Source organism: Maniola hyperantus, chromosome 26 (genome assembly GCF_902806685.2).
Source record: "Maniola hyperantus chromosome 26, iAphHyp1.2, whole genome shotgun sequence".
NCBI lineage: Eukaryota > Metazoa > Arthropoda > Insecta > Lepidoptera > Nymphalidae > Maniola > Maniola hyperantus.
Window position 1 is genome coordinate 2,192,098 of NC_048561.1, and position 26,788 is coordinate 2,218,885.

At 42.9% G+C, this 26,788-nt stretch overlaps 1 protein-coding gene across 2 annotated transcripts; it reads right to left on the minus strand.

Annotated features, from left to right (window-relative positions):
- Positions 1 to 87: 87 nt before the first annotated feature.
- LOC117994340 (modular serine protease-like) lies at positions 88 to 26,788 on the minus strand. Of its 2 annotated transcripts, XR_011238210.1 has the most exons (16): positions 26,585 to 26,788; positions 24,670 to 24,721; positions 23,996 to 24,106; positions 23,029 to 23,079; positions 22,300 to 22,416; positions 21,576 to 21,710; positions 19,739 to 19,919; positions 15,789 to 15,892; positions 14,360 to 14,568; positions 13,433 to 13,642; positions 9,704 to 9,865; positions 8,723 to 8,844; positions 3,585 to 3,761; positions 1,672 to 1,831; positions 996 to 1,545; positions 88 to 956 (listed from the first exon to the last, which is right to left on the minus strand). XR_011238210.1 is itself a non-coding variant. In XM_034982246.2 (15 exons), exons 1-15 carry the CDS (start codon positions 26,622 to 26,624, stop codon positions 1,355 to 1,357), a joined length of 2,022 nt encoding a protein of 673 aa, XP_034838137.1. In that variant the 5' UTR covers positions 26,625 to 26,788; the 3' UTR covers positions 88 to 1,354. The 2 variants fall into 2 exon arrangements, 1 of the variants encoding a protein (XP_034838137.1); XM_034982246.2 differs by having other exon boundaries at positions 88 to 1,545.

Sequence of the window (26,788 nt, forward strand, 5' to 3'; positions counted from 1 at the left end):
GCATGATTTGTATAGTAGTCAGTTAATTAGATAAGGCTAGCTTTAAGTTTTATTGTAAATATATTTAAATTAAAAAAAAACAACATATAGAAACGAAATGAATTAAATATATTCATTTTATGAACGACACAATTCTAAACACAGACAAAAATTAAAAAAAATGGGCATACAAAAAATTGTCTTTATCTTTATTAGGTACTTTCTTGCATGTATGTTACGATAGCAAAGTTTTTGTTTCTTGTCCTTTGACCCCCTCACTACACTCTAACTTTACTTAAGAATCACAAGCGTAGCTCTTTCGTTTGCTCGGGATTCAAACTAGACACTCGCAACAAAAACGGACTTTGCTATCTTGTTGAACCACTCGCGATTTTTCCGACCGACTGAAGAAATTGAATTGAAACACTGAACTAAGGTAATACCAACCCAGAGCGTTCTAAATTAAAAAATACTTTTTCATCTCACTCGCTCGGAAACAATACTTTTGCCCTTTGAAATCTGAGTGGAAAGTGGTAATTTTGCTCGCTAGCGTGCAAAGTGAGTTAAAATTCGAACGTGACGAACTGTGTGTGTGTGTCTATGATTGCGTACCTACCTACTTACTTTTTTCTTTCATAATACCTACCCACTCCGTTTCAGCTTTATTGAGCAAACAATGTTATGAAGTTCGTTGAATTATGAAAATGTTTTTTTTATTCTAAGTATTTTGGCTTCTAAGTATTTTAGTTATATTAGTATAGAAACAATTTATTGTAACCTCCACGGTATTGGCGCCTCTTGTATCAAGCATTTAGCGTTTTCCTCGCTGTAGTGAGATGAAAAGCTGTGTGTTTCGCACGGCTGCAAATTTATTTGCTCTCGAGCCTTTGAATTTCTCGCTACGCTCAGGATTCAATACAAACTCTCGCGACAAAATAACAATTTTGCAGCCTTGCATAACAAATAACTATTTCTCACTGGGTGTGCAAAAGTCGTTTTTGCACACCCAGAGAGACGAGACGACTCGCAAGGACGTCTTTTTGAACTAAAGAGGTGAAAATAACTATTGTGTCACTAGTGATGTAAATCTAAATATATAAAACGAAAAGGTGACTGACTGACTGATCTATCAATGCACAGCTTGAACTACTGGATGGATCGGGCTGAAATTTGGCATCCAGATAGCTATCATGACGTAGGCATCCGCTAAGAAAGGATTTTTGAAAATTCCATCCCTAAGGGAGTGAAATAGGGGGTTAAAATTTATATAGTCCACGCGGACAAAGTCGCGAGCATAAGCTAGTAATATATAAATGCTATGATCGCAGGTAAAACCAGCTCGTCCGCAAACATTTTGGGTGACGTCTGACTGTATCTACAGGTACGGCTTGATGAAGTGCTCGTGCTTGGTGACCTGCGTGAACGCGACCAGCGTGTCCTGGTTGCACGCGTCGTCGCTGATCGGCGACACGGACACGACGCCGCGCAGGTAGTGTCGCTCCGTCGCTTGCTCCACGGTGGGGAACGCCAGGCCGCCGCCGCTGTCGCCCTGGCACAGCGTCGTACCTGCGCGACAACAAAGGATCGTCAAGTGAACCCGGAAGGTGACAGGCATCTCCACCACCTTGAGGATCTGCGACGCGCCGCCCGCTGATGTGGTCAGTCAGACCCCAGCCTGCTACCTGATCTCACCATTAGTGTACCCGGCGCATATCTTGTCGCTCGTCAAGTGAACTCGGAAGCTGACAGGCGAGCGCGCGCGGCACTCGTCGATGGCGACGACGGGCATCTCCACCACCTTGAGAATCTGCGACGCGCCGCCCGCTGATGTGGTCAGACCCCAGCCTGCTACCTGGGTGATAAAGCTAACATTAAAAACAAGCATAATTATACCTAGTTATTTGTTCAACACGATAGCAAACTTATGTTGCGATTGTGAGGGTAGAGTAAGGAATTGATATGACAGATGACTTGTCAAAGTATAAAAAATATATCAGTAAATTAATAAATCAGTGCATGCTTGATGCTCGTGTTTGATTGATGCCTCTTTACAGCGAGTGCTTAGTTTGAATCCCGAGCGAGCGAAGGATTCTATAATAGGTACACTCAGGATTCAAAGGCACAAGACACATAGAACTTTACTATCGTGTGATGTACACAACTTTTCTACAACTTGTATACAAGATGTGGGTAGTGACAGTTATTTTCACGCGACTTTTCCGAAAGAAAGTTTAATTCAGCTTTAGACGTTTTTTAATTCCGATACCTATCTATAAGTTAGAGTAGATTCACTCATTTAATTACTTTTTAAACTGTTACAACAGTTAATAATATCTATATCTTCAAATAAATGACCTAATTAAGATATACTTAAACATGTTTTTTTTCACCATTTTTTATTTCTTTTTTGTTTGCATTCGGAATTACTTCATTCATAAAATAACTAAAAGTTAAAACTATAAAGTAGGTAACTAATTAATTTTAATTTTCTTTTATGTTTCCTGTTGTTTCACTAAATTACTTATAGTCTTAAAAACATATTTTAATTAAAAGACAAAAAATTTAATAAGTAGGTAGAGAGTTCAAAAAATGTTCATAAAATAAAAATGTTGGAATGCGGTGTAAGTATAAATAGTACATACAAAATTTCCGAACGTTTCCTGACACAATAAATTTTGAAGAAATGCAAATCTAGAGCGTTCTAAATTCAAAACACTTTTTTTACTTGGAGAGAAAAAACCACTTTTGCTCACTGATCAGCAAAGCACTGACTGCACTGACTGAAGACTGAGCAGCAAAGGAGCCCTTTTTGAGCTAGAGTTATGCTATTTTCAAAATTCCGTAGGAACTGATGTTTGATATGCCGGTATAAAAAGTAGCTTTTGTCGTAACTGCCATAACCCGGCCAGGCTAAGTAGCCCGCATCCATCTTAGATTGCATCATCATTCATCACTCACCACCAGGTGAGATTGCAGTCAAGGGCTAACTTTACCAGAATAATAAATAAAAAAGTTAAAATCTGAATGTTACGGGACCCCTTCCAGCAACAGTTTTCCCCTCCAATTATAATACCGTACCTTCAAGTCAAGAGTGAATAGGCAACTTCTAGGCAAGCGCGCTCCTTCTTGGGCCGCATCATCACTTGCCACCAATGCCATGCCATGATTGCAGCCATGGGGGTGACAGTGACGTACATTCAACTAATACAAACCTAATGTATGGAAAGCGGTGCCATCTAGCGCTCAGGACGTGCTAAATTAATTCGCATAAAGCCTTAAACCTGTACTAGATGTCACTATGTGCACTTAAATCTCACTATTGTGCATTTAAAACTATAAGCAAAAAACCACAAAACGATAGATTCTTTTCACGTTGTGGTTTTCTGTTTTAGATTATTTACACAGATACTTAATAAACCCTCAAAAGTAAGCAAAGGTACTATTACTAGGTGCTTAGGTATATAATATGCTAGCGCCATCTAGTGGAGAGGTCGTGTAGTTAAAAAAGGCAGATTTGTCAGTGGCGCATCTATACCAGTATATTATGTATTATCTATGATTGCAGCCAAGCGCTATATAAATTAAAAATAAAAAAAAAAAAGTACCTTTCCCATTGTGCCTGGAGTCATCTGTTGCAAGTCGAAAAGCACATCAAAATTGATGCAGACGGGTCGTATGGACGGCTGGTAGACGAATGGAGTGACCACTATCACTATGGCTATGTCGTCCTGGTAGTTCGCAGCCGCGCCCTGGTAGCGGGCAGTTAGCTTTATTTCTGCAACCTGCAACAAAACCAGTTGATCTACCATAAACCGAAAGCTTACTCCATCATCATGATCAACCCATCACCGGCTCACTACAGAGCACAGGTCTCCTCTCAGAGTGAGAAGGGTTTTAGCCATAGTCTACCACGGCAGCCATGTGCGGATTGGCAGACTTCACACACATTTGAGAACATTATGGAGAACTCTCAGGCATGCAGGTTTCCTCACGATGTTTTCCTTCACCGTTAAAGCGAGTGATATTTTAATTACTTAAACAAGTGCGAGTCAGGCTCGCGCATTGAGGGTTCCGTACTACAGTCGTATTTTTTCGACATTTTGCACGATAATTCAAAAACGATGATGATAAATAAAAATCTGTTTTAGAATGCACAGGTGAAGACCTTTCACTTGATATAGTTATCTTACTTAGAAAATTGAAAATACTAATTATTAGTTCATGACCGCAATTTTCTTTTGTGTGATTCACGGTTTCAGATTTTCCCCAAATTTCAGCTATAAGATCTACCTACCTGCCAAATTTCATGATTCCAGGTCAACCCTGTAGGTTTCTTGACATACTCGCTTCTCGCTACTCGCTACTCACTTCTCGCTACTCGCATCTCGCTACTCGCTTGTCGCTACTCGCTTGTCGCTACTCGCTTCTCGCTTCTCGCTACTCGCTTCTCGCTTCTCGCTTCTCGCTACTCGCTTCTCGCTACTCGCTACTCGCTTCTCGCTACTCGCTTGTCGCTACTCGCTTCTCGCTAGCCGCTACTCGCTTCTCGCTACTCGCTTCTCGCTACTCGCTTCTCGCTTCTCGCTTCTCGCTACTCGCATCTCGCTACTCGCTTCTCGGTACTCGCTACTCGCTTTTCGCTTCTCGCTACTCGCTACTCGCTTCTCGCTTCTCGCTACTCGCTTCTCGCTACTCGCTACTCGCTTGTCGCTACTCGCTTCTCGCTACTCGCTACTCGCTTCTCGCATCTCGCTACTCGCTTCTCGCTACTCGCTTCTCGCTACTCGCTTCTCGCTACTCGCATCTCGCTACTCGCTACTCGCTTCTCGCTTCTCGCTACTCGCTTCTCGCTACTCGCTACTCGCTACTCGCTTCTCGCTTCTCGCTACTCGCTTCTCGCTTCTCGCTACTCGCTACTCGCTTTTCGCTTCTCGCTTCTCGCTTCTCGCTACTCGCTTCTCGCTTCTCGCTTCTCGCTTCTCGCTACTCGCTTCTCGCTACTCGCATCTCGCTACTCGCTTCTCGCTACTCGCTTCTCGCTACTCGCTTCTCGCTTCTCGCTACTCGCTACTCGCTTCTCGCTACTCGCTTGTCGCTACTCGCTTCTCGCTACTCGCTTGTCGCTACTCGCTTCTCGCTACTCGCTTCTCGCTACTCGCTACTCGCTTCTCGCTTCTCGCTACTCGCTTCTCGCTACTCGCTTCTCGCTACTCGCTACTCGCTTCTCGCTTCTCGCTACTCGCTTCTCGCTTCTCGCTACTCGCTTCTAGCTACACGCTTCTTGCTACTCGCTTCGCGCTACTCGCTTCTAGCTACACGCTTCTAGCTTCTCGCTACTCGCTTCTCGCTTCTCGCTACTCGCTTCTCGCTACTCGCTTCTCGCTACTCGCTACTCGCTACTCGCTTCTCGCTTCTCGCTACTCGCTTCTCGCTACTCGCTTCTCGCTACTCGCTTCTCGCTACTCGCTACTCGCTACTCGCTTCTCGCTTCTCGCTACTCGCTACTCGCTTCTCGCTACTCGCTTCTCGCTACTCGCTTCTCGCTACTCGCTACTCGCTACTCGCTTCTCGCTACTCGCTTCTCGCTACTCGCTTCTCGCTTCTCGCTTCTCGCTACTCGCTTCTCGCTACTCGCATCTCGCTACTCGCTTCTCGCTACTCGCTTCTCGCTACTCGCTTCTCGCTACTCGCTTCTCGCTACTCGCTTGTCGCTACTCGCTTGTCGCTACTCGCTTGTCGCTACTCGCTTCTCGCTTCTCGCTACTCGCTACTCGCTACTCGCTTGTCGCTACTCGCTTCTCGCTTGTCGCTACTCGCTTCTCGCTACTCGCTCCTCGCTACTCGCTACTCGCTTCTCGCTTCTCGCTACTCGCTTCTCGCTTCTCGCTACTCGCTTCTAGCTACACGCTTCTTGCTACTCGCTTCGCGCTACTCGCTTCTAGCTACACGCTTCTAGCTTCTCGCTACTCGCTTCTCGCTTCTCGCTTCTCGCTTCTCGCTACTCGCTACTCGCTTCTCGCTACTCGCTACTCGCTTCTCGCTACTCGCTTGTCGCTACTCGCTTCTCGCTACTCGCTTCTCGCTACTCGCTACTCGCTTCTCGCTTCTCGCTTCTCGCTTCTCGCTACTCGCTTCTCGCTACTCGCATCTCGCTACTCGCTTCTCGCTACTCGCTTCTCGCTACTCGCTTCTCGCTACTCGCTACTCGCTTCTCGCTACTCGCTTGTCGCTACTCGCTTCTCGCTACTCGCTTGTCGCTACTCGCTTGTCGCTACTCGCTACTCGCTTCTCGCTACTCGCTTGTCGCTACTCGCTACTCGCTTCTCGCTTCTCGCTTCTCGCTTCTTGCTACTCGCTTCTCGCTTTTCGCTTCTCGCTACTCGCTTCTCGCTTCTCGCTTCTCGCTTCTCGCTACTCGCATCTCGCTTCTCGCCACTCGCTTCTCGCTACTCGCTTCTCGCTACTCGCTTCTCGCTTCTCGCTACTCGCTTCTCGCTTCTCGCTACTCGCTTTTCGCTTCTCGCTGCTCGCTACTCGCTTCTCGCTACTCGCTTTTCGCTTCTCGCTTCTCGCTTCTCGCTACTCGCTACTCGCTTCTCGCTTCTCGCTACTCGCTACTCGCTATTCGCTTCTCGCTACTCGCTTCTCTCTTCTCGCTTCTCGCTACTCGCTACTCGCTTCTCGCTACTCGCTTCTCGCTACTCGCTTCTCGCTACTCGCTTCTCGCTTCTCGCTTCTCGCTTCTCGCTACTCGCTACTCGCTATTCGCTTCTCGCTACTCGCTTCTCTCTTCTCGCTTCTCGCTACTCGCTACTCGTTTCTCGCTTCTCGCATCTCGCTACTCGCTTCTCGCTACTCGCTTCTCGCTACTCGCTACTCGCTTCTCGCTTCTCGCTTCTCGCTACTCGCTACTCGCTTCTCGCTACTCGCTTGTCGCTACTCGCTACTCGCTTTTCGCTTCTCGCTACTCGCTTCTCGCTACTCGCTTCTCGCTTCTTGCTACTCGCTTTTCGCTTCTCGCTACTCGCTTCTCGCTTCTCGCTTCTCGCTTCTCGCTACTCGCTTCTCGCTACTCGCATCTCGCTACTCGCTTCTCGCCACTCGCTTCTCGCTACTCGCTTCTCGCTACTCGCTTCTCGCTACTCGCTTCTCGCTACTCGCTTCTCGCTTCTCGCTACTCGCTTTTCGCTTCTCGCTTCTCGCTACTCGCTTCTCGCTACTCGCTTTTCGCTTCTCGCTTCTCGCTTCTCGCTACTCGCTTCTCGCTTCTCGCTTCTCGCTACTCGCTTCTCGCTACTCGCTTCAAGCTACACGCCTCTCGCTACTCGCTTCTCGCTACTCGCTTCTCGCTACTCGCTTCTCGCTACTCGCTTCTCGCTACTCGCTTCTCGCTACTCGCTTCTCGCTACTCGCTTCTCGCTACTCGCTTCTCGCTACTCGCTTCTCGCTACTCGCTACTCGCTACTCGCTTGTCGCTACTCGCTACTCGCTTTTCGCTTCTCGCTACTCGCTTCTCGCTACTCGCTTCTCGCTACTCGCTTCTCGCTTCTTGCTACTCGCTTTTCGCTTCTCGCTACTCGCTTCTCGCTTCTCGCTTCTCGCTTCTCGCTACTCGCTTCTCGCTACTCGCTTCTCGCTACTCGCATCTCGCCACTCGCTTCTCGCCACTCGCTTCTCGCTACTCGCTACTCGCTTCTCGCTACTCGCTTCTCGCTACTCGCTTCTCGCTACTCGCTTCTCGCTTCTCGCTACTCGCTTCTCGCTTCTCGCTTCTCGCTACTCGCTTCTCGCTACTCGCTTTTCGCTTCTCGCTTCTCGCTTCTCGCTACTCGCTACTCGCTTCTCGCTTCTCGCTTCTCGCTTCTCGCTTCTCGCTACTCGCTTCTCGCTACTCGCTTCTCGCTTCTCGCTTCTAGCTACACGCCTCTCGCTACTCGCTTCTCGCTACTCGCTTCTCGCTACTCGCTTCTAGCTACTCGCTTCTCGCTACTCGCTTCTCGCTACTCGCTTCTCGCTACTCGCTTCTAGCTACTCGCTTCTCGCTACTCGCTTCTCGCTTCTCGCTTCTCGCTACTCGCTTCTCGCTACTCGCTTCTCGCTACTCGCTACTCGATACTCTAAAATCTGTTTTGGAATGCACAAGTGAAGACCTTTCATATGATACCCCACTTGATATAGTTCGAAAATTAATAAAAACTAATTATTAGTTCATGACCACAATTTAATTTTTTTTCACGGTTTTCACATTTTGCCCCAAATGTCAGTTATAAAGATCTACCTACCTGCCAAATTTCATGATTCTAGGTCAACGGGAAGGTTTAGGTTTAGGTTTACAGACAGACAGACAGACAGACCACAAAGTGATCCTGTAAGGGTTCCGTTTTTCCTTTTGAGGTACGGAACCCTAAAAACGCACATAACTCCGAAAAGTTAGAGGTGCGTGCCCGGGATCGAACCCCCGGCCTCCGATTGGAAGGCGGACGTCCTAACCACAGCTTTTCCATACTTAATAATTATAAATGGGAAAGTGTGTCTGTCTGTCTGCCTGTCTGTTTGTCTGCTGTTGTTTCACGGCCCGACCGTTCAACCGATTTTAATGAACTTTGCTACAGAGTTAGCTTTCATCCCAGGGATCGACATAGGCTACTTTTTTTTTTACGTTAAATTTTCTGTGGTAGATAGGTAATGAGGGAGTGAAACGAGGGTGTAGGATGCCGGCGGTAGACCAGCTGGTAGGACTTACGTCAGACTTCTGCGCGCCCTCGTCCTTGACGTTGTTCCAGGGGCGGTACAGCTTGCCGACCGCCACGGCGTAGTTGGCGGCTGGCAGCTTCTTCTCAGAGTCGCTCCAGAAGCAGTGGGCAGCTGGAGGCATACCAACAAAAGATTTTTTTGGTTTAAAACTTCTTAGACGCGACTTGAGAGCTTAATTCTCTTTGCGGATGGAAGCAACGCTTTGAATAGAGTAGAATTATTTTTCATTCAAGATTATCTAAATGATAAAAGAGCGTGGATTTGACCTGCAGCTCGTTCCAGCAACCCACAAGACTGCAAATACTATTTTATACATGGCATAATCTTGTAACTATATCAAATATTTGAAAAGAGCAACCGCCGAGTTTCTTGCTGGTTCTTCTCGGTAGGAAAGGCATTCCGAACCAGTGGTAGATGCATCCGATTATCTTGTCCCCCTTCACCATTTTATCACCGAACCGCAAGACGTCGCGCGAGTTTCCATCCTTATGTCGTCGACATCCCATCTACACGCACGAAATTTTTTGCGTCATCATTCCTCATACGCATGGCTAAGGTTTGGAATACTCTTCCACGATATGGGTTTCCTACCAATTACAACCCGGGTATCTTTAAAAGTTTAAAACAAGAGTGAATAGGCAACTTCTAGGTAAACGCGTCCCATCTTAAGCCAACAGTTTAAGCGATTTTACCTAATGAAAGGTACAGAGGTAGCTTGCATCCCGGAGACTGACATAGGTAACTTTTTATCCCGGAAAATCAAAGAGTTCCCACGGTTCTACTAAATCTACGCAGACTATGTCGCGGGCATCACCTAGTAAGATGTACTTAAAGGAGTGGACTAAAAACCGAAAGGTTGACGGTTCAAACCCCGCCCGTTGCACTATTGTCGTACCTACTCCTAGCACAAGCCTGACGCTTAGTTGGAGAGGAAAGGGGAATATTAGTTAGTTTAACACGTATAACTTGCCTGATATAACAGCGGTTGTGGAGATCAGAGAGCCGCCACAGACCTGCATGTAGGGGGTGTACATCTTGTCGTAGATGCCCGTATGCCATGGTAGCTCCCCCTTCTTGGCCGTGCGACCCCCTATTATGAGGGGTTTGGCCAGGGGCGTGATCGTTCCACACTCTGAAATATACGATGAGCTTCACTGTACTCACTCATACCTATTTGTCAGTCTCAAGGACAGGGACAACGCTACACAACAAATCTGCTATCTCCTTCTTAAAGGCTGATGTACATTACAGGTACAGGTAGGGCCGAAAGTGGAAAAGGTAATGTTAATAGGACGTAAAGGATGAAGGTTAAAAATCAAACTAATAATTTTATTAAAATACGTATAAAACTTTATTTTCAAACCAAACATCCTGTTAACATTACAATTTACAATTTAGAAACTATCGCAGAATTCAGATTGGGCATAGAAATGGTATAGTGCATTCAATATTACCTGGCGTGTTTCCACTTGAGACCGTCATTAGCAATAACAATAGGATTAAGTCGTGGGCAGGTGAAATCTTTGTAAACACGTGCGCGCGGCGTTTCAAATCGTTCGGATATTTTTCCCAATGTTATCTTCCTGTTAATAAAATAATGAATGGGCTCTATCAGTGTTTGGTTTATTACACCCATTGTTTACGTTCAAGTGGGAACCCCCCCCTAACCATTTCTATTTCCTTATTAACAATTCTGTGAATTCTGTGATACGAGTAACTATTAACTACAGTACCTACCCGACAAGAAATATTGTACATCGACCTTTAGAAGGTTTTTGCGGTTTCGTAGAGCGTTGTCTCTGTCGTTAAGACCGACAAAACGTCACAGGTATGAGTGACAGAGACAGCCACAAGCCGAAATGTCTTTCTAAAGGTCGATGTACGTTTCCTGCCGGCTACTGTACTCATACTATATTTATTTTTTTACAATTTACCTAAAAAAATTAATATCTAGGTATGTATCTACAACCCGTCGGAAATATCTGCACATCTTGCTGGAATGCGCTTTTTCTCGCGCTTGCCCGCAACTCATCCATTTTCAGTCAGTAGGTACCCAAAGAGTAAAGTACCTACATAAATACTACGTTCTACCAGTACCGTTGTCAGTACCAGTGCCAGTACCGTTGCATAACGCCGTAAAGCCAGCTTCGCAGATATTTCCGACGGGTTATAAGTAGGTACCTACTTGATAATACTTCAAGGTGCAACAATGAATGTAGGTAGGTAAGGTACCTTAAAATGCAGTTTTAAGTGTTCTAGGAACTTTGACCAAGTCGATTTTAGTTTAGGAACATACTCCTGCAATAGTTATTTGAGGCACTGTATAAACTGTCATAAGTGGTTGTTTAATTAAAAAAATATACTGCCACTTTTAAAGTTATTACAGTGCGACAAGGCTATCTTGGCACTTGAATGACATTGACAGGGGGGCGCTGTTGGAGAACAAAGGCTTAGAATATTCAAACAAGAACAAAGGGGACACTTGACGGTATTTTCAGTTCATCGTAACTTGACGCGTAAGTAATATGTTGGCACCATTGCAAATCACACAATAATAAACCCTAAGTTCTGAGAGGTAAAGAAACAAAGCAATGGTGCCAACATATTACACACGAGTGAAGTTGCAGGTACCAATGGCAGGTACTTTTTTATTATACTAACGACCACTTGTGGTAGGCTACCATTACTAAACTGCCATTACTAAATCAAAATATGCCAAAATTTAAGGCGCCTATCCATCGAAGCAGACCGGTGCGGTGCAGCGGAGGCGTCATCAGATTATTGATAGATTACGGGATAATTTCTTTCTCAATAAATAATCATTTGTTTATTTATTTCTTAAATTAAAGGAACTAAGTTTAAGAGCCTCGATAGCTCAACGGACTGAAAACCGAAAGGTGGCCGGTTCAAATTCCACCCGTTGCACTATTGTCGCACCTACTCCTAGTACAAGCTTTACGCTTAATTTGAGGAGAAAGGGGAATATTAGTCCGCAATTAACTTGGCTAATCTTCTTTAAAAAAAACTGCCAGTCCTCCGGTCACCTATAACAGATCCTTGAAAAAGGATCAGGCATCCTTGCCCCACGAACAACAATCTAATTATTTTTTTAAAAGAATAATTATTAGCCATGTTAAATGACAAATATTCCCCTTTCCTCTCCAACTAAGCGTCAGGCTTGTGCTAGGAGTAGGTACGACAATAGTGCAACGGGCGGGGTTTGAACCGTCGACCTTACGGTTTTCAGTCCACTCCTTTACCGGTTGAGCTATTGAGGCTCTAATTGATCTAAGGTTACACATCTCCGCTACGCTTTGTTCCGTTTGTCTCCACTCTAATGGATAGGCACCTTAAGCGAAGTTACACAACTTATTTGATTTAAGTACAAGACGCAAATATGACATACAAAATAATGCTCAATAATTAATGGTTTAGCAAAAAATGCCTGGCATATAATTATTATGTATATTATTTTACTTACATTGAATATTTGGTTAGGAGGTCTATCTTTGGATATTTTAATATGTTTTGTATCTATCGCATTATTATAATAATTACACTCTATCCACGGAGAGAAGATAATTTAGGGCTCTCTTTGTTACTCTGAGTTTGTTGTGGGCTCTTCTCAGACCTGGGCGCGTTTGGAACCCTCGTAGTTTCAGTTTTAATTTTGCGTAATAATTATCACCACTAAATCTACTGACTATCAAAAAGAATAATTTATTACCTATTTTGAATAAATCATTTGACTTAGACTTTTTTGTCTAGGTTTTTTGTATGGGATTACTCAACAGTCAACAGAGAGAGAGCGCTTTATTAATTTATCTCCGTGGATAGCGTATAAAAATAGATATTTCCAATTATATTTATACTTAATTATGGTTTACTAGCTTATGCTCGCGACTTCGTCCGCGTGGACTACACAAATTTCAACCCTCTATTTCACCCCCTTAGGGGTTTAATTTTCAAAAATCCTTTCTTAGCGGGTGCCTACGTCATAATAGCTATCTGCATGCCTAATTTCAGCCCGATCCGTCCAGTAGTTTGAGCTGTGCGTTGATAGATCAGTCAGTCAGTCAGTCAGTCACCTTTTCCTTTTATATATTTAGATTAATTAATAATTAATTATTTCTGAAAAATATGACAGGGTTAATATTACTAGTACTGGTAGGCTCATCATCATCATCATCATCATCATCATCTGTCGGTCTGACGACTTGCGCCTGACCGATTCTCCAATCACCTTCGTCTATGTCATACTTATTGTAAATAGGACTACTTTTATCATCTTTGGGTTTTTCTTTAGGAATAATATTAATATTAAAATCTTGATCATTGTCGAAACTAATGATATCAAGGTTACTTTTATTGGTTGTTATTTCTATGTTATCAATATTGCTATTTTTGTTAGCTTCTGTTATTTTATCATTATTAAGATTGCTATTTTTATTAGCTTCTGTTATTTTAACATTATTAAGATTGCTATTTTTATTAGCTTCTGTTATTTTAACATTATTAATATTGCTATTTTTATTAGTATCTGTTATTTTAAAATCGTTATCGTTATTTGCGTTAGTTATTCTAACATTATCACTTTGAGCGTAATTATTAATGACGATACTATTTAAATTATTACTGGATATATTGATTTCGATTTTGTCGTTGATAGTTATTGTGATATTAGTGGGGTTTCTCAAACCTGGCTTGCATAGGGCAATGTAGTCCCAGTATCCATCAATACAGTTCATGTTGGAGAGGACCCCAGGGTAGTAATAATTGGGGGTTCGGCAGATCGGTTGGACGATGGTCCCTGCAGGTTCCAAGGTTCCACATTCTCTGGACCCTGTGAAAGCGCCTGTGCTGATGCAGCGGTATTCTATGCTTGGGTGCTTGTTCAGTCTGCAGAAACCTGTAAGAAATTAGATGAAGATAAAATCAAAATCAAAAATCAAATAATTTGTTCAAAATCTAAATCTAAATATATAAAAGGAAAAGGTGACTGACTGACTGACTGACTGATGGATCTAATATAATATAGTTGGTAATAAATTGCGGAAAGGAATAGCACTAGATTTGGACCTGTTAGTTTGGTTTAGTTGGAGATTATGTGCAGGAGAATCGGCCCCACTATTTAGTTGTTTAAATTGTTTTGTATAGTTTAGTCGTTTGTTTATATTTTTATATTATTATAATAGCAGTTTGTTCATATTGTGTCGCCCTAGTTACACATATTTGCCAATTTTGCTAGATTTAAGTCGTACCTAGTTTTAACTTTTACTGTTTACTGTCCCAACTAAAATAATAAAAAAAATTACACTTTTTGATTGTCGATTCTTGTCGATTTGTAAGATAATAATGGTGATAATTCTTACGCGAACTTAAAACTAAAGCTACTAGGGTTCCAAACGCGCCCAGGTCTGAGAAGAGTAAAACACAGTATGTATAGTATAGTAGCATCTGACCTACGATGCTAGTGCGAGCTCGCGCAGGTATTGTTCCACGCGTTAGTGTACTGTGTACGGATGTAGCACTCACACTAACGCAGATGGCGAACACGGGGTGTCTCTCTCTGTTATACGTAATTCCTTACAAATAACAGAGACAAAAATAACAATTGTATACTTACGAACACATTTGGGCATTGTATTGGACCACATGCCGTTGTAGCACCAGATGGTGTCTCTCATCTCCTCAACTCCGAAGCCAGGGTTGCAGGTGATGTTGAGGAATGCGCTGGTGTAGGATTCACCAGGCAGCCCTCCAGGGACGTTGGTGACCGTGTATGTGCCGAACTGAGGGTAGGGAGGCAGCTTGCAGTTACCCCCTTGAGAAGGTCTGAAAGTATAATGATAGGGTTTAAAACAAATAATATACAGGGTGTAACCAGAATGCCAGCTGTGATAGCCTAGTGGTTAGGACGTCCGCCTTCTAATCGGAGGTCGGGGGTTCGATCCCGCCCAAGTAACACAAAAGTGCTGCATATCAACTGATTTACCGTCCACATTGGAAACTTTAGCTGCATAAACGTTCTATATAATAGCTGAATAATAGCATCCTCAGAAGATATAACTCTGATTTGGGCACAAATTATTCAGCAACTAGCTGATTAACTGCCCACAACTGCGTTATATCAGCATTAACAAAGGTAACAGTCGCCCCAAGAGTTGAACATGGCTGATAAAGAGAGTGTGTGTTACCTATTATGCAGCTAAAACGACAAACCAGCACCCTTTTTACGCTTTTATGCAGCTAAAAGAGTACGACCGGGCACGCACCTCTAACTTTTCGGAGTTATGTGCGTTTTAATTAATTAAATATCACTTGCTTTAACGGTGAAGGAAAACATCGTGAGGAAACCTGCATGCCTGAGAGTTCTCCATAATGTTCTCAAAGGTGTGTGAAGTCTACCAATCCGCACATGGCTAGCGTGGTAGACTATGGACAAAACCCTTCTCACTCTGTGAGGAGACCCGTGCTCTGTAGTGAGCCGGCGATGGGTTGATCATGATGATGATGATGTTATACTACCTAAATACAATCCAAAAAGGGGAATGTAAATCCACGCGGACGAAGTCGCGGGCGTCAGCTAGTATTCTATAAAAAACCGGCGAAGTGCGAGTCAGGCTCGCGCAACGAGGGTTCCGTAATACAGTCGTATTTTTTCGACATTTTGCACGATAATTCAAAAACTATGATGCATAAAAATAAATATAAATCTGTTTTAGAATGTACAGGTGAAGACCTTTCATATGATACCCCACTTGATATAGTTATCTTACTTAGAAAATTGAAAATACTAATTATTAGTTCATGACCACAATTTAATTTTTTTGTGTGATCTAACCCTAAATTCACGGTTTTCAGATTTTTCCCCAAATGTCAGCTATAAGATCTACCTACCTGCCAAATTTCATGATTCTGGTCAACGGGAAGTACCCTGTAGGTTTCTTGACAGACAGACAGACAAAAAAGTGATCCTATAAGAGTTCCGTTTTTGACGTACGGAACCCTAAAAAAGAGGTACGGAACCCTTAAAAAGAACGAATGAATCTCACTTGTCAGTAGGTGGCGTAGGTGTTGGGGTCACGGGTTTGACTCCCGGGCTGATCCTGTTGCAGAGCTCATCCGATTCATCGGAGCCGTCGGCGCATTCTTCTTTCTGAAATGCGATTTTTCAAAATTAATTACTGTAATTCTCTTACAACGGGCTCTGCGGGCAGCGAAACGCGCGGCGCGCAGTCTAAACCGCGACGCGTGCGCGAACTGACTCCTTGAAAAAGGACCCCGGATGGGTTCGAAACTAGTCGGGCTAACGTCGACTGTAATTCTCTTCTCTAAGCGGTGACAGCCGTAGTAATCTAAAATAGTAACTGACTGACTGACTGATCTATCAACGCACAGCTCAAACCACTGGACGGATCAGGCTGAAATTTTGCATTCATTACATTCGCTAAGAAAGGATTTTTGAAAATTCAACCCCTAAGGGGTGTAAAATAGGGGTACCCTTGAAATTTTGTGTAGTCCACGCGGGCGACGTCGCGGGCATAAGCTAATCTTATATATATAAAAGGAAAAGGTGACTGACTGAAAAGTAAACGGGTGATCAAACCATGGATTACACCCGGGATTTTGAGGTGTATAAAAAACAGAAACAAAATGCAAAAAAAAGTACGATTAGAACCTCACAATGAAATATTAAAAATAAGTTATAAAAGATATCGCAATTTCTGTAATAATTTAATTAAAAAGTTAAAACGTGACTACGACAGGAAACAGCTGGGAGCATCACTTAAAAATTCTAAAATGCTATGGTACAATATAAAATCAGTTACTAACATGAATACTAAAAAATCCGATAATACACAATTGTTAAATATAAAGTCTTCTCCTATTGAGTCAGCGAATTATGTCAATAAATATTTTGCCAGTATAGGGAAAAAGTTAGCAGAAGACATTGTTTCAAGTGGAAGTTATCTGGAGTCAGGTGAGACTCATAAGTCTCAGTTAAACTCTTTTGGGTTGTTAGATACAGACAGTAAGGAAGTGAATGATGTGCTTATGAGTCTCAAGGCGAAAAGTGCCCCTGGATGGGATAACATACCTTCTTCGTTCCTTAAGCTTGCTAAGGACCATGTAGTTCCCATTATTTGTCATTTAATAAATCTCTGTTTTAATAAAGGTATTTTTCCCTCACTACTTAAACGATCTAATATAACACCTATTCACAAGAGTGGAGACAGAGCGGATGTTAATAATTATCGGCCAATTTCCGTTTTACCTTCGATCTCAAAAATAATAGAAAAGATAATGAACAGACGTTTATTGAGTTATCTAAACAAATACCAGCTTCTCTCAGACTATCAGTTCGGTTTCAGACATGGAAAATCTACAGAAGATGCTGTTATCGCACTTACCTCGTTTATAGATCTACAACTCGATAGCGGTAAAAAATGTGTTGCTTTATTTCTCGATTTAAAGAAAGCATTTGATACTGTCTCTGTCCCCATTCTTGTGAAAAAGTTAGAAAATATTGGGATAAGAGATGTCCCTCTGTCTCTTTTCAAGGACTACCTTACTGGACGCACCCAGAGAGTTAAGATCGGGCAACATATAAGTCAAGATCTTGATATCTCTTACGGGGTGCCAAAAGGTAGTGTTTTAGGACCAACATTGTTCTTAATTTATATAAATGCACTCTGTAATTTAAAAATCAATAATGCAAAAATTTTTTCTTACGCAGATGATACTGCAATAGTTTTTTCAGAAACCACTTGGGAAAAAGTTAAAAATATAACAGAACTGGGACTTGCTAAAATCGATCGCTGGCTGAAGAATAATTTACTAACATTAAATACTGAAAAAACTAATTTTATATGTTTCTCCATCTCCAATAAAACTCAGCCGGAGGCCGATTATAGCATGATATTGCACGCTCCTAACTGTAATAGTAACTGTAATAATTGCTCCAGTATCAACAGGGTAAACTCCACTAAATATTTGGGCGTTGTAATAGATCATAGACTATCATGGCAGAGACAAATAGAAGTAATTAGTGGTAGAATACGAAAACTAATTTGGATTTTTAAAATGCTTAGGCATATAGCCTCTAAAGTCCTGTTAAATAAAATTTACATAGCTTTAGCTCAATCTTTACTAGGTTATTGCATCCCCGTTTGGGGTGGTGCAGTTAAAACTAAATTCATCGATATAGAGAGAGCACAAAGATCTTTACTAAAGGTCATGTATCAGAAACCTTATAGATTTCCTACACACAAGCTTTACTCAACCAGTCAGGTATTAACTGTGAGACAATTATATATTTTGCAAACGATTCTGAAAGTACATAAATCCACAAAATTTGAACCTTTAATTGTACGAAGGAGAAGGAAACTTAATGTCATTAATATAGCTGCAGCAAAAACGTCTTTTTCTCGCAATCAGTACACCAGAAAATCTGCACATCTCTACAATAAAATCAACAAAATTCTCAATTTCCACACTAGTAAACAGTTTGATATTAAAAAAAACATTGTCTAAGTGGTTACAAGAAAAAACGTACGACGAAACAGAATTACTTGTAGGAATATAAATAGGTAGGTTAAATTTGAAATTTGTTATTTGTTATTAAAAATATACACATGTACACACTCACACACACATACACTCACTCACACTCACATACAATACACACTGATACACATATGTACACACACACACTCATACACACACACACACACACACACACATATTTTTAAGTTTCATATTCATATCATATCACTAAATTTAGTTTTGTATAAGTGTTTATTTGTTAATGATGGAGGAGGGAGAGCGGGGACCCTGAGATACAGGTTTTGCAAACTTACTTCAGGGTCCCTGGCACAATTGTAAAAAGACCTTTTAAAACAAATAAATCATTTCATTTCATTTCATTTCATTTCATTTCATTTCATTTCAATCATTTCATTTCATTTCACTGAATGACTGACTGACTGACTGACTGATCTATCAACGCACAGCTCAAACTACTGGACGGATCGGGCTGAAATTTGGCATGCAGATAGCTATTATGACGTAGGCATTCGCTAAGAAAGGATTATTAAAAATTCAACTCCTAAGGGGGTCAAATAGGGGTTTGAAATTTCTGTAGTCCACGCGGTCGTCGCGAGCATAAGCTAGTTTCCTATATGAGTTTTGCACAAATCATGTTTGTCTGTGATCAATGTACACACAGACATTTTGTGATATTAGCTGTTATTATATTAGTTTTATTATTATTGGATTGATTGTACTTACATTCAATCTCAATTTTGACAATTTTGTGTCAATTTTGACAAGCACGGCAGCACTATTTTTATGTTGGTATTCTTGCGAGATTGGTAGACATGATCGAAGTGACCAATAGCAATTTGTCCTCTGGTTTTAAAAGCAAAATGGTAGGGAGAAATGGAGAAGCTTCAGGATTTCGTCGGAGTCTTCACCACAATGGCTGTGCTACTGAGGATATCACCTGATGATGATAATGATGATCAGGTATGATAGTATCTATGGCAAGAGACCCTGGGAGAGATGGATTGACGCTGGTTCCCTGGGAACGGGGACGGGCGCTGATGTGGGACGTAACTTGCGTTGACACATTGGCCCCGTGTCATATCAGGAAGACAGCATCAAGACCGGGAGCCGCAGCAGAAACAGCTGAAAACGGCAAGCGGCGCAAGTATGCCTCTCTTATAGAGTGTTACATTTTTGTGCCGTTTGCCGTGGAGACCCTGGGGCCATGGAGTCTTAGTGCTAAAAAAATTTTACGAGACATTTCACCGCGATTAATAGCCTCATCTGGTGACAGAAGGGCTGGCTCATTTTTTGCGCAACGGATCAGCCTGGCTGTCCAGCGCGGAAATGCAGCCAGTATTCTTGGCACCATTCCACGTGGGCATGATTTATATAGTAATTAGATAAGGCTAGCTTTAAGTTTTATTGTAATATTAATAAAAAAAAAGTATCTTACCCCATTGCAGTCGGAGCCCTGGTCGACACAGGCGCCGTACGCGCACTGGAACAGGTATCCGGGGCAGGTCTTGGCGGCGCATGTCTCCAGGGTCTCGTCGGAGCCATCAGCACAGTCCTTGACACCATCACAATGTTCCACGGAAGATATCTCCTGGCCATTCTTGCATTTGAAACGCCCACTGGAAGAGAGATTTTTGTGGGTCATCCTAATCTTTAATAGTTACTAGCTTAAGGTACGGACAGACGTGCTCATTACTAGCACGAAAGCATGCTTTTATTGAGCAAGTGCTCATTAGTAGCACGTGTGTCATGTAATGAGCATGCTTATTTATAGCATGCTCAAAAATCAACCGACGTTTGATTTTCGAGCATGCTACCTGAGGCGCGGGTAGAAGGGGGCGTGCTCCGAGCGCGTCTGAACAGGGTTTGCTTATTAGCATGTACTCAGTACAACATACAACATATAACTCTACAGTTTATTTAAGCATGCTTATTGCTGGCAAATGTGAACAGTTGCATGAGCATGCTAACATTAAGCTAGCATAAAAGCACGCTTTTTTTGAGCACGTCTGTCCGTACCTTTATGCGACTCATCGCGACTTCATCCGCGTGGACTACACAAATTTCAAACCCCTATTTCACCCCCTTAGGGGTTGAATTTTCAAAAATCCTTTCTTAGCGAATGCGTACGTCATAATAGCTATCTGCTTGCCAAATTTCAGCCCGATCAGTGCAGTAGTTTGAACTGTGCGTAGATAAACCAGTCAGTCAGTCACCTTTTCCCTTTAAATAATAGTTATTTGTGTCACTCGGGGCCAAAGTGATATTTTGTACCTCGGGGGTGATCTGTGCTCGAGGCTGTTAATTTGAATCCGGAGCGTAACGAGGAATCTAAATATATAAAAGGAAAAGGTGACTGACTGACTGACTGACTGACTGATCTATCAACGCACAGCTAAAACTACTGGACAGATCAGGCTGAAATTTGGCATGCAGATAGCTATTATGACGTAGGCATCCGCTAAGAAAGGGTTTTTGAAAATTCAACCCCTAAGGGGGTGAAATAGGGGTTTGAAATTTGTGTGGTCCACACGAATGAAGTCGCGAGCATAAGCTAGTTCAATATATGCCGCCGAGAACAAAATATATTGGCCCCGATCTTGTTTATATTTTGGATTTTTTCTCGCCTCACAGGCATCAAGCCTCACAGGTTTGATTTTAAGTAGGATTTTATCCTGCAATTGTACAAGCCCTGCGGCAGGAAGGTATCTACCGGGGTGCCAGCCAAGTAATCTCCCAGTGTGCCTGGGTGCTGCTGGTCCCCTTTGGAAGCATCGGGCATCCGAGGGGAAGAGCATATTCGGGCCGGTGCACCCCGGTAACATGGCTAATAATCTCTCCTCGGGGATATTGTTAGCCATGGCTAATGACCTGGCAGGGGGAGGTTTCTCCGCGTGTCCCTCTGACTAGCAGAGGGCACAGTGGATGAGGCGGAGGATGAGACGCGGGCGACGTGCGCGGGATTGCGTTGTCGCCCGTTGGGTCTCCGGGGGAGGTGAGGTGCACATAGTTGGTGCACCTCTGACGTGCGTGGAGGAGGTGGAGGGTCCGCTTCGGCGGACGTCGCTGGCTGGGTCGCGGTGGTTTGCTTCGGCGTTCCCGTGACCCAGTCGCCAGGCGACACACAGGAGTGCCGCTGGGTTTTAGTGCACATCTGGGTTTTAGATCACATACCTTCTTTCCAGTTGGTTGGCTGGCTGGTTAGCTGACTGGCTTTCAGGAGGGGGGATGCGTAAATGTATTTCCCAGCGTTAAAAAAAAAGGAAAGTACCTACCGCACTTCGTCGGTCTCGTTCCGACACCGTGGTAGAAGCTCGTCGGAGTTGTCCGCACAGTCTCGCACGCCGTTGCACGGAGCGGACCCATCCACGCACGCGCCGTACGTACATCTGAACCAGTTGCTTTGGCATCTGGAATTGAAATGATGCCTATGTCAAAAATGAATTATTAAATAGAGGGTCATTCAAAATTCGTAAAATCCACGTCCGCTGTTGGTCGATTTAACTAAAAAAGTACGTCAAATTACGTTACGTAGACTGAAGAGTATAATCGGCCACTTTGCTTGGCGTTTGTGGACTATGAGAAGGCCTTCGATTCGGTGGAAACTTGGGCTGTGTTGAGGTCTTTACAGAGATGCCGGATCGACTACCGGGTATATCCAAGCGCTGAAGTGCTTGTATGAAAATGCCACCATGTCAGTCCAGACCAATCCAATTGCAGCGGGGAGTTCGACAGGGAGACGTAATCTCCCCGAAGCTCTTTACCGCAGCTTTGGAGGACATCTTTAAGCTTCTGGATTGAAACGGACTTGGCATTACCATCAACGGCGAGTACATCACTCTCCTTCGATTTGCCGATGACATAGTCGTTATAGCAGAGACTCTGGAAGACATGAAGTCCTCAATACAATGCTCAGGCGGAAGACCGTGGCGTGTGGAAGTCCCTACAAGAGCCCTATGTAACTGAGCCAAGCTCTGGACGTCCGATGATGATACTTACTGAGTCTTCCGGCACAGTGGGAAGGTCTCGTCGCTGCCGTCGGGGCAGTCGACCGCGCCGTCGCACTTGCCGTCGAAGCCAATGCAGCTGCCGTCTCGGCACTGCCACTGGTTCTTACTGCAACAGTTACTTTTTTAGCGTTCCATACCCAAAACGAAACCAAGAGTCAAAAGTCAAAAGACAAATAATTTATTCAAAATAGGTAAGTAATATTTACGTTAAAACGTACGTTCAGTAAAAATAAAATTAAAACCATGGTGACAACAATTATATTGGGGGGCCCAAAGCTCCTAAGAAAATGGACAATTTTTGACGTCCTCCCTGGCGCAGTGGTGAGCGCTGTGGTCTTAATAGTGGCAGGTCCCGGGTTCGATTCCTGGCAGGGGTTTGGAATATTATAATTTCTAAATTTCTGGTCTGGTCTGGTGGGAGGCTTCGGCCGTGGCTAGTTACCACCCTACTGGCAAAGCCGTGCCGCCAAGCGATTTAGCGTTCCGGTACGATGCCGTGTAGAAACCAAAGGGGTATGGGTTTAATAAAAACTGCCATACCCTTTCCAGGTTAGCCCGCTATCATCTTAGACTGCATCATCACTTACCACCAGGTGAGATTGCAGTCAAGGGCTAACTTGTATCTGAATAAAAAAAAATAAAAAAAAACTCCCATGCCGCGCTTTTCCAGTCTCTTCTTTCGTTAGCCAGACTCTAATTAAACCAGAGATAAACTTACCGACAAGAAGACGCCTGCCTTTTAACTATGTCCCATTCCAACACTGCATTTCTGGAAAAATGAAAACCGAAAAGTTAAATTATGTGGGACATGTTGAGTCAGAATCCGTGAAAATACGTTCCGTTATGTTTTGTATGGTAGCTTATGACATACTATGTCCGCCCTTCGTCCGCGTGGATTTACATTTTTCAAAATCCCGCGGGAACTCTTTGATTTTCCGGGATAAAAAGTAGCATATGTCCTTCCCCGGGATGGAAGCTAACTCTGTACCAAATTTTATCAAAATCGGTTAAACTGTTGGGCCGTGAAAAGCTAGCAGACAGACACACTTTCGCATTTATAATATTAGTATGGAGTAGGTATGGATTATGTCGTAGATATTTTTATATCCTTATTTTCACGGATTCGGATCGGATGAGGTCGTGATCGCTGTTAAAACGGTTACGCTCTCATCCGATCCGAATCCGTGAAAATAAGTTTTTTATGTTTTGTATGGTACCTAGCTTATGACATTATTTTGTCGTAGATATATTTCTTATATCCGTATTTTCACGGATTCAGATCGGATGAGTGCGTGATCTCTGTCACGACGGTTACGCAGTCATTCGATCCGAATCCGTGATGATACGTTCCTTTATGTTTTGTATGGTAGCTTATGACATATTTTATCGTAAGTAGATATATTTTTTATATCCGTATTTTCACGGATTCAGATCGGATGAGTACGTGATCGCTGTCACGACGGTTACGCACTCATCCGACTCGAGTCCGTGAAAATACGTTCCTTTTGTTTTGTATGGTAGCTTATGACATGTAGATATTTTTATATCCGTATTTTCAAAATGAAGCCGAATCCGTATTCACTTTGAAAGATTCGGATTCATTTTGAAAAAACAGATCCGTATTTTCACGGATTCGGATTTATTTATAATCATTATAATAATAAGTAAATACTAGGTCGACTCACCCTTGTCCACTGCAGACACCTTCGTCGGACAGGTCCACACAGTCCGGGATTCCATCACACAATGAGGCCAGACCTATACATCTTCCATCATCGCACGTATGCTCGTCCGCACTAAAAAAAAGTTAATAAGTAGCTAAAAAAATCGGTCAAGTACGAGTCCAACTCGCACGCAAAGAGTTCCGTAATCCATACTATCTTCTTTATCTTTACATCATCCTTTATCTTTACATAGTATAAAATAAAGTAGCTTCCCGCTGTCTGTATGTATCATGTATGAACGCGTAGATCTTTCAAACTACGCAACGGATTTTAATGCGGTTTTCACCAATAGATAGAGTGATTCAAGAGGAAGGTTTATAGCTATAGTTTAAGTCTCAAAAAAGATTGAAATCTCACTGACACCACATTATTATCTACACTGCACCCATGCGAAGCCGGGGCGGGTCGCTGGTTTATTATAAACGCGAAAGTTTGTCTGTCTGTCTGTCTGTCTGCTAGCTTTTAACGGCCCATCCGTTCAATCGATTTTGACGGAATTTGGTACAGCGATAGCTTGCATCCCGGGGAAGGATTTGCAACTCTGTGCCTATTTTGGTTCACGAGATACAGCTTGACAGACAGACAGATGGACGGACGGACAGCGGAGGCTGTAACGTAAATAATAACTTACTTACGCGCAAAGATATGATGTACTGTCGACTACAGCTGTAGAAACCGGATTTGTAACTGAAAAGACAAAAATATTACATTTTTTTCGGGTTCCGTACCTCAAAAGGAAAAACGGAACCCTTATAGGATCACTTTGTTGTCTGTCTGTGTCGGTTCCGTACTACAGTCGTATTTTTTCGACATTTTAACGATAAATCAAAAACTATTGTGCATAAAAATAAATAAAAACTATTGTGCATAAAAATAAATAAAAATCTGTTTTAGAATGTACAAGTAAAGCCCTCTCCAAGAAAATTTAAAATAGGTATGTACTTACTAAGTAATATTTGTTCATGAACACATTTTAATTTTTTTTCACGTTCACAAATTCACGCTTTTCGGATTTGTTCCTTTACTTGTGCCACCCCTGCCAACCAAATTTCATGATTCTAGGTACCTACCCTTATAGGTTTTCTTGACAGACACGACGGACAGACAGACAACAAAGTGATCCTATAAGGGTTTCGTTTTTCCTTTTGAGGTACGGAACCCTAAAAACCTATCTATACTATGCGACAGGTGGAGTTGGCAGTCGGGGCAGGGACGCCCCGCACAGCCACATAGCCCCCGCGCCAACCCAGTGCGGGATAGCGCGCGTGACGTGCGGGTGTGTCGGGCGTCCCCCCGCCTCAAACCCCGATCGCCACGTCACCCTGTCGCGAACTGTTATCAGGTATCATACCTCATCATCATCATCAACCAATAGACGTCCACAGCTGGACATAGGTCTCTTGTAGGGACTTCCACACGCCACGGTCTTGCGCCGCCGCCATCCAGCGGCTCCCTGCGACTCGTCTGATGTCGTCGGTCCACCTAGTGGGGGGCCTTCCAACACTGCGTCTTCTGGGGCGAGGTCGCCATTCCAGCACCTTGGGACCCCAACGTGTATCGGTTGTACGAACTATGTGCCCTGGCCCATTGCCACTTCAGCTTCGCAACTTGTCGAGCTATGTCGGTTACTCTAGTTCTCCTTCGGATCTCCTCGTTTCCTCATTGATCACGTAGAGAAACTCCGCACATAGCTCTCTCCATCGCCCGCTGAGTGACTCTGAGCTTTCTTATGAGGCACATAGTATCATACCTATTACGTAAGTAATTATGACGCCGTTGGGTAATTCAGTCCAGTTCTTAGTATCCGACATTTGAGGTAAACGTTGGTTTTCCTTACAAAAAAAATCCCCTATTTCACCGACCAGACAAGCCAACTATATTTCTATCTATCTTTATCTTTATTCGACATTTTGCACGATAATTCAAAAACTATGATGCATAAAAATAAATAACAATCTGTTTTATAATGCACAGGTGAAGACCTTTCATATGATACCCCACTTGATATAGTTATCTTACTTCGAAAATTTTTTTTTTTTTTTAATACAATAAAACTTAAAGCTAGCCTTATCTAATTACTATATAAATCATGACCGCGTGGAATGGTGCCAAGAATACTGGCTGCATTTCCGCGCTGGACAGCCAGGCTGATCCGCTGCGCAAAAAATGAGCCAGCCCTTCTGTCACCAGTTGAGGCTAGTAATCGCGCTTCGAAAATTGAAAATACTAATTATTAGTTCATGACCACAATTTATTTATTTTTTTGTGTGATGTAACCACAAATTCACGGTTTTCAAATTTTTCCCCGAATATCTGCTATACGATCTACCTACCTGCCAAATTTCATGATTCTAGGTCAATGGGAAGTACCCTGTAGGTTTCTTAACAGACCGACAGACAGACAGTCAACAAAGTGATCCTATAAGGGTTCAGTTTCTCCTTTTGAGGTACGGAACCCTAAACACTAAAATTAATCAAACGAAAAATAATAATAAACGTCCGCAGATTCCTTCCAGTGCAATTAAAAATAACAACAAAAAAAATACTCACATATAAAAACAAGGAAAACCAGACTTGTATATTGAAACATATTAAAAAAACACAAAACCACTAAACTATATTCATAAAAAACTCATTTATATATTAAATAATGACTAGTTATTTATTTATACACATAGTAAATAGGACTGAGGTATTTAATTATGTTCTATCGAAACGTGAAGTGGGTATGGAAAACCCAGAGTTACTGATTTG